At 35.4% G+C, this 16384-nt stretch overlaps 1 protein-coding gene across 1 annotated transcript; it reads right to left on the bottom strand.

Annotated features, from left to right (window-relative positions):
- Positions 1 to 459: 459 nt before the first annotated feature.
- Positions 460 to 14734, bottom strand: rragca (Ras-related GTP binding Ca). The gene is given in 7 exon segments (NM_001020635.1): positions 460 to 669; positions 752 to 900; positions 5322 to 5464; positions 5738 to 5852; positions 8824 to 9023; positions 10405 to 10608; positions 14422 to 14734. Coding segments are annotated over 7 exon segments (1143 nt in total). The 5' UTR covers positions 14602 to 14734; the 3' UTR covers positions 460 to 517.
- Positions 14735 to 16384: the final 1650 nt, after the last annotated feature.

Here is a 16384-nt window from a genome sequence, read left to right as displayed (position 1 = left end):
TAAGGCTTCAGAAGTATACACTCAATATTGTTGTGCACTGCAAAATTTTCACAGACGTCTGCCACATTCATGTGTTTAGGAGTAAACCAGTTTAAACTTGGCTACTGTGTTAAGTGACCAGCAACATATCATACAGCATTCATCCAAGTTGTCAGGAGGTTCAACCTGACAGGGTGAGGTTTCTTGCTGTGCTTTTCCCCCCAGTGACTTGCACTTTTGTTTAACATGTTGTCTTGAGGAACAGTTTGTTAATGCCTTTTAGTCACAAAAAAAGTGTTCCACCTTCTTTTGTGCCTCTTCCCTTCCATACATGCGTGGCTTTGCAAGCTTACCCACATTACAATTCTGCCCCACACACTGCAGCATGTTTGTTTTAGTGACTCTTTTGCTTATAAAGCTTTTGGGAGCATTAATGATGGTCAGCATACTCAGAATGCGGCCCATCCTGTAGTCTTTCTCTTTTATTACCTTATCCATCTTCTCCACACTTTTCATTATTGTCTTTATCACCTTCTCTCTACACAGTGCTCCTTGGGGTTCCATTTAAGGCAACAGTTTTCATAAGAGGGGTGCCAACTGGCTGGTTGCTTGTCCTTGAGGTGGAAACTCCCACCTCGAACACCTCATGAATGGCTTTCCGGAAACAGTGGAAATTGTAGTCTATTAATCCTGTGGCACATAAAGGAGAAATCAAAACAACTGTCGATTTAGAAAATCAAAGACTCCAATATAATATATTGCTGAGGTGTACCTTTGCGCTCAAAGCTCTCTTCTCTCAGGATGCAGACCAGAGCGAGGAACTTGGTGACTTCTTTCAGGTAGAGCACTGTGGTGTTGTTGAGTTTGATGATGGCCATAGATTCCTTATCATATGCACTGCCACTGCCGTCCTCTTTTAATCTACAGAAATCAAAGCATACATTCAGAATGCTAAATGGTTACAAACTGTGTTTGTCAATTCTTCTTCTTCAAAAGTTTTCCCACTAGAGGGTGCATGTTCAAAACAAAGACATAATGTGGAACATAGGTCTCAAACTCAATTCCTAGAGGGCCGCACCTTTGCAGTTCTGCTCCAACCCCAATCAAACACATTTGATCTAGTAGTGCTGTGTCCCAATTTGCATACTATCGGTCTTAAATATTACTGGAAAATAGAATCAGGGCGTACTCGTACTATGTTATCCAAACCAGGCCCAGGCCCATTTACCAGATCGTTTGAGAAGTGTGAGTGCTCTAAATCGGGCTCAGGCACGGTTCACTTGGCCGGCTTGAAAGAGGTTCACCTGGCCCGGTTGAAAGAGGTGTGCCAGAGTGTGGTTTACTTGGGCTTTGGAACGGTACGCTTGTAGTGTGAGTGCAAAGCACACCAGAGCCTGAAACTGAAGACAAGATGTGACCTATATGGGACTGTTTCATTCGGATTAATTTATCATTCTTACTGTTCAATGAACACAAACTGTTATAGAAGCAAACCCCTCACTGCACGACAGCTGCACCTTCAGCAAACCTCCTAATTCCTGCAGCAAGAGGACTTTAAGATTGTTTATGAGCGTTAAAAGTGACTGTTCTGTTCGGTGAAATATTTGACTGCGCGTCACTGCATCCCAAGCGATTAAAACAATATAACTAAAGAAAATGTCCACTGTGCTGAGCGAAAGCACTTACTGAACAGTGCATCATCGATGACATAAGCGTGCCCAGGCCTGAATGTAATGTAAGTGTGGGCAGTCGGGGGAAACGGGAGGGGGGACAAGCGTGCTTTGGCCCGGTTCAGGGCAACTGTACATAGTGTGAGTACGCCCTTAATAGGTCCCAAATCTTAGTATGTTGAAGAGTGTGCCAAAGGTTAAGTGTAGAACAGTCCATACTCTAACTTCTGATATTACCCACAGTACATTGCATGTTGGTCGTAAATTCGAACAGAACTACAAATGCAGGTGAAAAATGTAACTAAACTACAAACATGATGAAAGTGCGAGACCAAATAGAGAGGCTTCAGTAAAAATGTTTGTATAACTGTTAAATACAATCTAGCCAACTGGAACATGTTTCAAATCGCGTTTCCCCATGTTATATTTTTATTAGCAACAACAACATGAACTTCTATAACGACGCGTTTGAACAATAACTTCTAATTGCAGAATTATCCAAAGACCGGAAGAGATTTCTCTGCATGAAAGACTAATCTGCTGCTGCATCTCCAATAAAATAGGAAATTAAATATGACAGAAATATGGATGATGTGAGAATGATTGACAGGGCTCATAACTAGGCAACAGAATCTGTTAACGAGGAAGTAGCATTTACCAAAGCTTCCAAATCGGGCACTTATGTTGGATTACTTAATTTATTTTAGATTGTGAAAGCCAAATTCTCCTAAGAGAGTGATTATGGCGCCTCCGATGGTGAATGCGGTTATACTCATGGGCAGGTATTTTTAGGTAGTTTGGTTGTTTATTTCACTAATTTGGCAACCGTCATCAGGTTGGAATTTCCACTAAGTATAAAACAGTGTTCTATTTGGGACAACACCACATGCATATACTACATTGTTGAGTCTGTAAGTGCATAAGTACATAGTGCATAGTGTGCCATTTGGGATGCAGCTGTAGTATTGAACACCTTGATTAGCTGAATCAGCTGTGTTTGATCAGGGTTGAAGAAGAACTGTGCAGAGCTGTGGCCCTCCAGGAATTGAGTTTGAGAACTATGATGTGGAATGAGTATGGAATGATGGGAGTTGTCTTCTTCATTACACATCTTATGGGACTCCTACATGAAATCATGATGAGCTAAATCGGTGTTTCTCAGCCACATTCCTGGAAGACCACCAGCTCTGAACATTTTCTGTCTCTTTAACCAAACACACTTGATTGAGATCATCAGCTCATTAGCAGAGATTGAAAGACCTGTAATGAATGTGACAGACAAAGCAAACATCCAAAACAGGAAGTGTTGATGGTCCTCCAATAACACAGTTGAGAAACACTAAGCTAAAGTATTCCGTATTCCAAACTTATGAAGCAGAGTAGGGCTGCACGGTAATGGAAAAATCAGACATTGTGATACTTATTTTACTGCAATATATATTGCGATATACATCTATAATTTTTTTTTCCAAATGATTGAGCGTTTTTAGGAAAGAATTTCACATTTTTTTAAAAGTTTTAATTCTTGCTACTAGCAAACCATTAAATACATATTTTGCTTCAATAAACTCCCAATTTTTTCCTTATTAATAGAAATCAAGGTAGTTTATAACAACTAACTTGCAACAACTATAACAACTATAGCAACTAGTTAATAACGAGAATTGGACCCTAAAGTTTTGTATTCATTTTAAATGATTGGGATAAATCTGCAGGGAGTGAGTCATGCATAAAATATAATAAACAAAACTACAAGCATTGATGAATGCAATAAAGCAAAGATAAAAGTGAAATGAGCAGTCTAGGATTTATAGTTTTGTGTATTTAAATGTAAAAAAACTACACAGCAAAGTCAACTCAATATTGCATATCTATGCGATGCGACTATTGCGGATGCACACATTGTGATATCGATGCTGAAACTATTTATTGTGCAGGCCTAAAGCAGAGTAGGGCTGAAAGCAATCAAAGCAAAATTACACGGTGTTTCCCATTTTCTATAAAACCAAACCAGAAATCAAAGGTGTGTGATCTCATTAGCATGGCCACAAAAATCCCTTTTTTCTCTGGATTTGAACATTCCCTGAAAAATCTGGGATAATGCATGTACACAACCAAAATTTTTAACATTGTTCTTGTTGGGTTTTTCGTTTAACAGGAAAAACGACAAAACTCATACACTGAAACTTGTTTTTTTGAAGTTCTCCTATTATGCCATTTTAATGGTTCCTGGTTTTGTTTAGGAGTTTCCTTTTATAGGATTAAATGCATCCAAAGTCTAAAATTATTCAAATGTGCCTTTATAAATCACTGCTTTCCATGAAGCCACTATGCCCTGTTGTGACTGCTCTACAACTCACATTGTGTTAAAAACAAAACAACCATTTTCATATCTAAATTTCAGTTCTGAAGGCTTTCTTAATCTTAAGGAATTGTACACACTTGCAGGACAGTAAAGATGACAATGATGCTGTTTACTCCTGGTCCCTTTATGCATTTATTCTGATCAGCTATAGTCGTGAAAAAGACTTGTGTAAATGTGTTCTGAAATGCATTGGAGACAGATATACATCTGATAACTGAAACCACTTTCCGAGGTGGTCTAGGACAGTGGTTCTTAATTCCGGTCCTCAACGACTCACCCCCCTGTCCTGTTGTATGTCTTGTATGTCTGTATGTCTTCCTCACTTATCGGATTCAGATCATCAGCTCGTTAACAGAGAGACCTATAAAATGTTTCTTTTGTGTGATATAAAAGAGAAATGCAAAATGTGCAAAGCAGGGGAAGCCGAGGACCAGAATTGAGAACCACTGGTCTAGGACATATTCCAGACAAAACCAGACAGGTCTGAATGCATATGGTTTTTAAAACCACAAATGTAAATTGTACTCCTTCCAAAAATGAAAGAAAAAAATATAAATAAATAAATAAATAAATAATACAATGAAAATAATAATTTTAGTGTCACATCTAAGGCTGCACAATATTGCAATGTGCACATCTGCAATAATCACATGGCAGGATTTACAATGTTGAGTCTGGATTATAGTTGACCAGGTGCCACAAAACACAGGATTTTAAGAGTCACTGCTAAGATTAATCATAATAAAAGTAAAGGTTTATCATTTGCACATGTTTTTAAGGTCTGTGACGGAGCATTTCAAGAGAGGTTAAAACATTTGAGTACAAGAAATTATGACTTTTGGAGGCATAACAAAGATTAATTGCATTTATTTATACACTGAAGATAAAATAGTGTTAATTTTCCAAAAAATGCATTTACAAAAATTCTTAAAAATGATTTTGCTTGGCACACTGGCAGACTATTTGGCTCGTTTTTAAGGAAAATCTCACTTAATTTTGACTTCTTTCTGAAAGTAAAAAAAAATCTATACTTTTAGATATTTGTACAAGAGAAAAGGCAACCCTACATAATTTGCATTGTGCATTTGCAAAATCAGTTTCTGTACCTAAATGCTTGTTAGACTCCCTTGAAAAAGTCAAATAGAGAGTTCAAACCATCTTGTGAAACAGTATTTATATAACAATATTTACTGCAAGAAATTAAAATATGGCAATGTCAAATTTTTCCAATATCGTGCAGGCCTAATCACAACCATGGACATAACGTTTCCTAAATATGCAACTAGAAATAGCATACAAAGTCTTACCCATAAATACAGGACACGTCAATGACCACATCGATCATGTCACAGCAGAGCTCATAGGACTGCATGTCCACCGGTGAACTGTCAGTGGCAATGTAAATCTTACTGACGACGTCAAACAGGAAGGCCTTCTCGATCCCTGAATTCTATTAGGAGAGAAACACGTACACACATACATTGCATAATGCCCTGCAGGTTTGATATGTGATCTTACAGCATTGGGAGCATAATAAAACATGCATGACTATGACTGAATTCGAGAAGGAAAGTGAATAAGGCATTTACACTGCAACAACACCATCACTATATATTCCTTTTAATGCCAATGTTACGACTAAAGAGGAATGGAAAATAATTAAGGCGCAACAATTATTAAGGCTTCATGTCACATCTAAAACATTGCAGGTAATGGAACATACAGATATAAAGATGTTGAGAAGGTTCTCCAGCGTGGGAAGCTGAGGGATGAGCTTCTGGACAACTTTACTGAAGGCCTCGAAGATAGAGTGATCGTATATACTCGTCAAATAGAAACTGTAAAAAACAGAAAAAATAAAGATTAAAAACAAATCAGGCAGGCTGACAAAAAAAAAAAACAAATAGATCCAATTTTCATTTTATTAGTTATCAGTAGTCCAAATTGTCAGCAATACTTTTTTTAGTTTCACACTTAGTTAAACAGTATTGCTAATAAATTTCACTATGGCTCCATTTAAACAGTGAATAGGCAAAGGCTGTAGATTGTAATTTTCATGGGTACCTTTATATTTCCAATGTGTAAACAAACTCAAGGTTCTTACACCTTTTCCAAAGTCAATTTTTAAGCACTTGCTAGGTGCATTTTCAACCCTTTTCAAGTGTAACACATTTACATAGATACAATGTAATGAAGTATATATATATATATATATATATATATATATATATATATATATATATATATATATATATATATATATATATATATATATATATATATATATCATCACATTATATCAGATGCTATTTGGTATAGTATTCTATAGAATAAAGTATTCAGTCACACTTTACAATAAGATTCATTAGTTAATGTTACTTAATGCATTTACTAACATGAACAAACAATGAACAATACATTTACTACAGTATGTTCATGTTAGTTAACGTTAGTAAATGAAAATACAGTTGTTTATTGTGAGTTCATGTTAACTCACGGTACATTAACTAATGTTAACAAGCATGGACTTGGATGTTAATAATGCATTAGTAAATGTTCAATTATGATTAATAAATGCTGTACAAGTGTTTATGATTAGTTCATGTTAGTAAATGCATTAACTAATGAACCTTATTGTAAAGTGTTACCAATTATTCTAAGAAAAGATTTTTGATTTTAAAATGTATATTTATTTTAATTTACAGATCAGTCATAAAGTAGTAATATTCATGCATTTTGTCTTATACCATTGCTTAATCTAAGGGCCAAAATATATAATAAAAAAAAAAACACCGCAAGTTCAAGCTACAGACACATCTGGAGACTCCAGAGTCTTAGATTAAAACTAAAAAACTAAAAAAGGATTTTCAGCATCCTTGCAAGCCATAATACCTTTAAAAAAGCCTGGTTCTCTCTAGGTTGTTTCCCTCACTTTCGTAATAGGTGAAGTTTGTTTCTTGCCACAAGCTTACTTGGTTTGGGACTTGTGGAGCTGCGCATTGATGGATTTGCTCTTTAATGTTTGGACTTTCAGCAGTAAATTTAAACCACACTAAATTGAACTTCAAAACTGGACTGACAGTTTCAATTTACTATAATCTTCTATGTTAAGCTGCTTTAATAAAGATTACATTGTAAAAGCGTCCTAGAAATAAACATTAATGTAACTGAATTGAAAAATTTAATAAAAAAATCTAAACCTTCCCTAATTCCAAGGTTTTCTGTGTGAAAACCCTGAGATGTTTTGCTGGATTTTAATGGATTTCTACATTTTACATGGAGAGCCAAATAAACAGAAAATTACAGAGATACAGAGCAGAAGTGGCTTAGGCTCTGCAATGTTGGAAAGCAACATTTTACAAATTTTTCAAATATTAGGTTGATTTACACAGATTCCTTGTGCAAGTGTAATGAAGAACAGACATTACAATGCAACATAACAGTTTGTAAAGTCAGTGAATTATTAATAATATCCACATTCATTCATTTTCCTTCGGCTTATACCCCTTATTTTGTTCCGCCACTGCGGAATGAACTGCCAACTATTCTGGCAAATGTTTTACGCAGCGGATGCCCTTCCAGCCACAACCCAGTACTGGGAAACACTTATACACTTTTGTATTTACACACACAAACTCTAAGGTTACCCAATAGACCTAAAGTGCATGTCTTTGGGCTGTGGGGGAAACCATAGCACCCAGAGGAAACCCACACAAACTCTACACAAAAATGCCAACTGGCCCAGCTGGGACTCAAACCAGCGACATTCCAGTTAAACCACTGAGCCACCGTGCCACCTATCCACATTCATGTGAGGATTATATTATTTAGGTTGACTATCAATAATTGAGACACTGACAGCAAGATATATCTTTTCTTACATCATACTGCCAGTGTTGGGTTGTCTATGAAAACCAAAGAGAATCTGACACTGCTGTTCACAGTATGCAGAACATGCTAGCTATTCACCCTTGCTTGTTGTTCAAAAGGCATCGACTACTCAAGTCTCCTTAAATTGTACACTTAACTTCTTCTACTGAACAGAGCTGAAGAAAAACAAGCTTCTTGAGTCCAGCAAGCAAATAATACATTTGTCTAAGAGCAAATTCCTTGATAAGGCATACAATACAAGTTCCCCAAAATTGTAGCAACCAAAAATATACACTTTTTTTTTTTACCTCCCTGACAAGTTAAACACAACTTTTTCATGTGACACTTTTTCGTGTGTTTCCCTTTTTCATGTGACACTTGCTTTGATCACATTTTTACAGATGCTATATCTGTATTGATACAAAGCAAATACAAAACAAAAGTAAAAGCAAATATTAGCAGATAAATGTTACATTAAGCAGACATTTTTATCTAGATCAGAGATAATATACAGCAAAATTCTAAAGTGTTCACAAAAGAACCAAGTAATCATATCCAGGGATAAGTGGCACTCTCGTTAATGTTTTATTATCCAAATTAATTTAGCAAATGCATACAATCACTGGGATTTACACAAGAGTTCATGTCATCAACACTATTTGCTTTGAGAAGCACTTTGTCAATCCATTACACCCATTATTAGGTCTGAATTAATGGTAAATTATGAATTATGCAAGATAAACAAACCAAGAAACAAACCAATTTAAGAAAAATCTTTTGACAAACTCGTATATTGATCGGATGTTCTGCAAATTGAAAACAATGACACAACAAAAAACAGGGTTTCCGCTTCATCTCAGATTGCAGAAATAGTGGCCCATATTATGAGTCAAGCATTTAATCAATAAAAGTATCAGAAAGAAAAGTGCAAATGTAAACCTGAGATGTAGTTTCTCTAAGCTTGCATCTGCCAGGTCATCATTAGCCCTCTGATGTATGTCCCGCTGGGTCTCGATCTTATGGTCATCAGACAGGCCATCTACTTTATGGATGAACACTTCAAAGTTGATCTCAGGGTTCACTCTGTAGGCCCGCGATACTGTTAGGTGGAGTCGACTAAGAGCCTCCACATAGTCATCCTGTAATACAGTGTAAAAGGGTAAGAATTTGATGTTCAGTAAAGCTATACTTGAGGTTTTCAAACAAACTGAAATTTACATATATATTATTTACACAATAAAAGCTTTAAATAAATGATGCAAAAAAACATAACAGCTAAACCGTTAACAGCTCTTCCTGATACAATAACACTTCTTGTGTAATATCACACAGTGCTGGAGCTGAAACTTCAACAAGTTATCGTGTCTGCAAACCTATATTTTTCTTTATTTAACCAGATAAAAACCCATTGAGATCAAGATCTCATTTACAACCTGAAATCTAATCGACCATATACTAAAATAAAACATATTTTAGTTAGATAAATGCTGAAGGCCTGAGAGAAGAAACGGTCTCCTTTCTTTCTCTACAGAAACAATGATGCAGCAATTTTTAAACCTCAAGTCAATGAGCTGAGCCTCAATGACAAACAACATTCAATTAAATGAAACCAGAATGTCTGCACTCAATGCCAAGACTTAAATAAGCTAACTATCTACTATTAACACAATTCAACTGCAATCAAATGGTCTTAAACAGTTTCCCTAATGCCTACATGGAATGTTACATTTTCTATAAAATAAAAATACATAAATAAATAAAAAAATCAAAAATTATTTTATTTATTCCTATAGCTTTGCATTATAAATGAAGATTTAACTACTTTCATTAATTTAGCATGGCAACAGAAACATTCCACATAAGGATTTATCTTAAACTCTCGACTGAAGTTATAAAGCGAGTTTGGAGAAAAGAAAATGTAATTTTGTATTGTATTTTCAGATGCACCATTTACTACGCCGAGTTGTAACTCATAAGGAATCTACATAAACAGCTGCTATCATCACAGAATGATTATTATTATAATTCGATTGAATCAATCTCATTTTGAACTCAAATTTTCATAGCTTATCTGTATACAATGTATATGTGTAGCAAAAGCTGCTTCATCTTAAAGCATGTGCTGGAGCTTTACTGGAATTAGCTTTACTGACAAAAACGAGCATGAAAATTACCTTCAATTAATCGCCAACCCTAATTCGTAATTAGCTACTGCATTTTGCTAAAGATTCCCCACAAGTACCAAGACATACTATGCGTGAATTGAATAAGCTCAATTGGCCGTAGTCTATGTGTGAATGCAAGAGTGTATGGGTGTTTCTCAGCGCTGGTTTGCAGCTGGAAGGGCGTCTGCTGCATAAAACATGCTGGATAAGTTGGTGATTCATTCCACTGTGGTGACCACTGAATGATAAAGGGACTAAGCGAAATTTTTGCAAAAGATTCCAGCCATCTCAAACGAACTACATCACATCTGTTAGTTGTTATTTGTTAGTCAAGTCTTTGAATTTTCCATTTCACCTGAGCGTCGATGACAAATATCAAAGCTCCAGTTCCTCTGAAGATCATCTCGTAATCAAAAGTTGGATCAAAAAAGTCCACTTGTCCCGGGAAGTCCCAGATCTGGAAGTTGACAAAGGAACTGCTGGAGATGTCATCCTTATAGATCTTGTTGGTGCTTTCCAGGAAGAGGGTCTCATTGGGCGACATCTTATGAAACACCACCTACATAAATCAAGAGATGAAATGTATTAAAGCGTTCCAAAAGCACAACATTTTACCTCTAAAGGGAGAGCTATGAAGTCAAACAGTGAAATCACACTAAAAGCCCAGTCACATGCTTAATAAGGAGCTTACTAGTGGCAAGGCTTAAGAAATTAAAGCCTTAAAAATTAAAAAAAAAAAAAAAAAAGTTAAAAAAGGTAGACATAGACACCTTAAAAGTTAAACTCTGCATGTTTTTATTTTGTTTAACTAGTGTTCAGTTGTTACAGCTACTGATATACTTCAAACATAAGTTCTTTTGCTTTCTTCATTTAAAAGTAGAAAGGAGATTAAAAAGGCTGACACTAAAGTGTTTTCGAATATTCTGACACCTCTGCTGTAAGAGAAGAACAGTTTCGTAAACATCTGGAAGTAGCATTGATCTAATCATTGGCACAAAAAAAGAACAAGCAATATTGATGGTGAGTTTGCTCTTTTTATTTATCAAATCTGGAGCACCGATGATTTGTTACTAGCTTGTCAAAAAAGGCTAGAAGTTCCAGAGTTTCAGAAGACACCCATTGATTGAATAAATCACATTTAGAAGCCAAAACGAATTCCTTACATAAGTTTAATTTGGTGAAAGTGCCAGAAAAAATACAAACAAAAAAAACCCAACAACCTTAAAACTAATTTCATTTTGGCCAAACTGTTAAAAAAAAAAAAAAAAAAAAAATCACAATTCAAAACTCATTCTTTAATTTTGTTTGATGTATATCATGGCCTTAACAGTTGTCTTGGAAGTCAAAACAAAACATAAGATACAAATAAATACACTACAATAATATACGCAAAGCTTTTCAATGCTTTTTGTTCCAGTAGTGGCAAAATTTTAAATGAGAAATTAATATGATTATTTCTGTCACCAAATAAACAGAAAAAAGTCAATATTCTTAGAGACACTTAATTATTTTCTTATAAAATAAGTATAAAGTCACTTTTTAATTTGCTGGCTGGTGACACAAATTGGTGTGGATGCATGACATTGCATCTGCTGCTACATAGTACATGTTTATGATTTCTCTCTGTTGCACTAGTGTGTTTCGTGGTGCAGCAGTTGTGACTGTCATGTGTTCATGTTTGGTGTTTGATGATATGGCATTTTTCACTGAAGGTGTAGAAGCTTCAGTCATGACTTGTTTCATCACACCAACAGGAACTGCTTGTTTGTATAGCTTTTTGTTGTTGTTACACTGTTTGGCACTTTCATATTTTAAAAATGCCATAAAACTACTTTAATTGTTAGCAGCAGCGTCGAAATCACCCGTTTGACTTTCCAATTCGAACACTTTCCCTATCCCCTAGGTCAGAGATGTCCAAACTTGGTCCTGGAGGGCCGGTGTCCTGCTGAGTTTAGCTTCAACTTGCTTCAACACACCTACCAGAAAGCTTCTAGTATGTCTAGTAAGAGCTTGATTAGTTGTGGTTTAGGTGTGTTTGATTAGGGTTGGAGCTAAACCCTCTATAACACTGGCCCTCAAGCACCGAGTTTGGACACCCCTACCCTAGATTTTCTAGCAATAACTGTAGTTGTAAAATTCAATATATAAACCTTAATTAAATGATGAATTGAAAAGGTATTTACAGTATATAATATCACACTGTGCCCACATCAAACAAAAACATAGGAGGGATGGATGGATGGATGGATGGATGCCTGTTTTATCTGTGCTCACCATCTTTTAGCAAGTGCACATTGCATTGCAGTTATTCTCTAGCCACTCTGAGTGTGCATCAGTTCTACACTCATCTTTGCTTTGCATTATGGGAATGACTGAGTGCACTACATAATATCCACTGCTGTTTCAGACACCACTATAAAATGACTCCAATCTTCCCTAAAATTGTGCCAAATTTAAAGGTACAAAGAGTGATTTTTGGATTCATTATGTCTACAACACACAATTAAATGTTCCATAAACAATAAAATAACTTTATCACTTAGAAAGTCATCTAGAAGAGAGGCTTTCAAACTGGGGGCTGAAGTAAAAAAGTAGTCCTTAGAACTGTTTGGATAAAGAGCATTATGTAAAAATTGTTTTAAAAAAATACATAAAAAGCAAAAAAATGCAAATAATTGATAATGTAATTGACAAAATGACAACTCAAAAGATTAACTAAAATAAAATAAAATAAACTAAAATAAGTAATCACACTTTTTGGTATGATAAATAAACATTATTAGAAACACACCTATGACTTGTCTTATTTAGTTAAATAGAAATCCACATTACTTCAGGGTTTTGGTCCCATCAAGGCAAATTTAAGACTTTTAAAGACCCTTTTAAGACCATTATGAATGAAACATTAGACATATACAGGGCTAAATACTAATGTCATTTCTAATGCTTTATGATTGTCACAAAAAAGAAAAATGTTAATATTTCTTAGCGACATACTTTAATATGTCAGAACAAGAAAAAAATACTAGTTGTATACACTTTGCGTTTCCCACTCACAAGTTTAACATTGTTAAAATCATATTTATTGAGGAGGCAATTATATAAATGCTCAAATATATATGTTTGTTGGTTTTTGGTGCAAATTGACTGAGTACAACTTCTATTTAAACTAATGCATTTCTGTTATAAAGCCTTAAGTTGTATGCCTATTTATAAATATTGTGTCTATTCCCTTTACTTCTGTAAAGAGTCTTGTGTATAAATGAAAGTTAATGTAAGGGGATTTATTGCTCTGTTATTATCCTGAGGAACTGCATGTGTAATTGTTTTTAATTGTCTTTCTCTGATTTTATTAAGATGGATTGTTGGTAATTGGATGGATGTCGGTCGGATTGGTTAGCTTTACTTGGACAGAGAAAAATTAAGACGCATTTAAAATTATTTAATACACACAACACAACATTTCAGTAAAATTATGTCTTAAAATTTTGTTTATAAAATGTAAGACTTTTTAAGACCCCGTGGACACCCTGTACTTACTATTTACTATAAAGTGATGCAAATAAGATATGAATGATCACAAAATAGATTAAAGATAATACAAATAATATAAAACTATTAATTTCAGTTAATAAATTGTTTTACAATAAATAATAAAAACTACATTCAAATAAAAACATATTAAAAATATGTATGTTTATTTAAAATATTGTATATGTTTATTAAAAATGTTCTATATTTAAAATATGTAAATGAATAAAATAAACACACTCCAATAATGCATATGAAATCTAATGTAACATAATAGAAACTAAAGTAAAATAAAGTAGAAGTCATTTTAAGCCTGTATCTATATTGTTGCCTATATTGTTGGGGGGGGGGGGGGGCATGATGACATTTGGGGGTCCGTGTCATCTATATGATGAAAAATCCCTCTATATAAATACTGTCATATGGAATTAGCTACTTTAATGATAGAAAAACGTGTTTTAAAAGGGACGTTTTATAGAAATAATCTAAATGTGAGGATGTGGTGGATGCTGAATGTATGAATAAGCATTTGAGGACACAGGGCAGAAATGAAGAAGAAATCACGTGCCATTTCAATGCCGGTTGAGTCGCCTCAATATGACTTTTGGATATGCTAACGTACATAATATCCTCATTCACACAGCTATCTCAGTGTTATGTATGTAGGCCTGTATGGCATTACATCCGTAAATCCTCTCAGCTTAATAAATAGCTTGTTTGCAGCGACTCTGAGGGGTGATCTTGACCGTGTCCGGTGACAGCAGACCCGGTTCTAACTCGTTCGGCTGAGAGGTGAGCAGTGGAGGAACACAGACGGTCTAATATCACATATTCCTCCTACCTTCTGGATAGAGGACTTCCCGCTCCTCCTCAACCCCATTAGCAGGATTCTTGGTTTACTGTCGGAGGGAGAAGGACTGTCCTCAATGTCTCCCTCCTCTTCCCCATATCCGAAATCTTTGGGAAACGAGTCCGCCACTCCGTAGCTGTCCGCCAGCGGTGCCTCGTACTGGATCGACATGTTGACCCCCCTCCCCAACCCCGTTAAATTTTAACCTCCCCAATTATTAGTAATCCAATCAACATGAAATAAACGCCGAGTAAACAAACATAAAACCTCCTTATGCTAAAAGGATGTGAGCAAACTTATTATGGATTCTCCTTTAAATCTTCAGTCTCTCTTGTGTTTCCCTTCTCGACGAAACGCCCAGTTGTGAGCGACAGTCGAATTTAATTGGGCAGCCGTGTGGCAACTTATACGCTGATTGGCTAAAGAAAATGTCACTCTTGTAAGCCGTTGAAATGCGGGCGGATCGTTCCGAGTCATGTGCCTGATGGTCACCTGACAAACGGATTTGCGTGAATGGCTGTTTTTTCCCCCGACCTTTCACCCGAAACTTCCACTTATCTTAAAATGTATTGAAAGATTTGAAGGTAAATATCGTTTGTCCCATTCAATAGTGCTTCCCAGCTGTCTCCCTACATATAAAGTAAACTATACTTATTCCAAAACAAGATATAAATAACCCTTTGCACATTGTGCATGTTAAATATGCTAAAATGCTCATTTGAAAGAAAAAACGGGTTTTGGGTCAGTCTTTTAGTCCCTCAAAACCTAATAAACTTTATAAAGCTGAATATGTAATGACTATTATGGCATAAATCATGTCAACTTTAACAAAATTTGGATTATAGGCCATTAGACAATAACACACATTAGCAGACCACAGCCACAATAATATAATTGTTCAGTTTTTCTAATATACATACATGCACATAATACTTTGATGTCAAATTGCAATGTCCTAACCCTTAAAAATGTAAATAAATAAATATTGTGTCAACAAAGTGGTTAGCACTGTCACCTCATAGCAAGAAGGTCACTGGTTCGAGATCCGACTGGGCCAGTTGGCATTTATGTGTGGAGTTTGCATGTTCTCCCCGTTTTTGTGTGGGTTTCCTCTGGATGCACCGGTTTCCCCCACAGTCTAAAGACATGCGCTGTAGATGAATTAAATAAACTAAATTTTCCATAGTGTATGTGTGTGAATATGTGTATGGGTGTTTCCCAGTACTGGGTTGCAGTTGTAAGGACTTCCGCTGTGTAAAACAAATGCTGGATAAGTTGGCAGTTCATTCTTCTGTGGCGACCCCTGATGAATAAAGGTAATAAACCAAGAAAATGAATAAATAAATAACATTAATTAAATGACGATCATAAGAAAGTTTATCTTGAAAATATAAATGGATGTTTTCAAAATATCTTCTGTAGCTTTCATCGTAATAAAAACCAAGGTATGAGGGTTATATACTGAGCAAATGTTCATTTTCAGGTGAATTAAGACATCTAGAAATAGTTCTAGTAAATGTGACAATTCAATAGGAATGTAATTGTCTTGCAGAACAGGTTCATCTGAGTAACTTTTGGCAACCCATGGATTATGTTTTGATACTTAGCTCGTGCTTTGCTTTGCTAAAACTCCCAAGTAATTAATGTAACCCAATCCAGTTCCTTCAACATGTATGCGAAGACTCAAAATATAATAGCTGGTCTTATAAACTGTACTTTAAAACTGGATAACAACAACTACTATGGATATCGGCCTTCTATTAATGTGAGGTAACACTTCACAGCACAACACGCTGTGATTCACTTTGCTTCAGTTTGGTTTCTTCAGAATCCAAAAAGTGTGACTAAGAGATGGCAATAAAAAAATGTTAATGGCAACAGACGTCATCTGAAACAGTGCAAAAACATAAATACAAGTAATTTTAATTAAAAATAAGTTCATTTGAACCCTTTA

The sequence above is a fragment of the Danio rerio genome, chromosome 16 (genome assembly GCF_049306965.1).
Source record: "Danio rerio strain Tuebingen ecotype United States chromosome 16, GRCz12tu, whole genome shotgun sequence".
Classification (NCBI taxonomy): Eukaryota; Metazoa; Chordata; class Actinopteri; order Cypriniformes; family Danionidae; genus Danio; species Danio rerio.
This window is presented reverse-complemented; position numbering and strand designations above follow the sequence as displayed.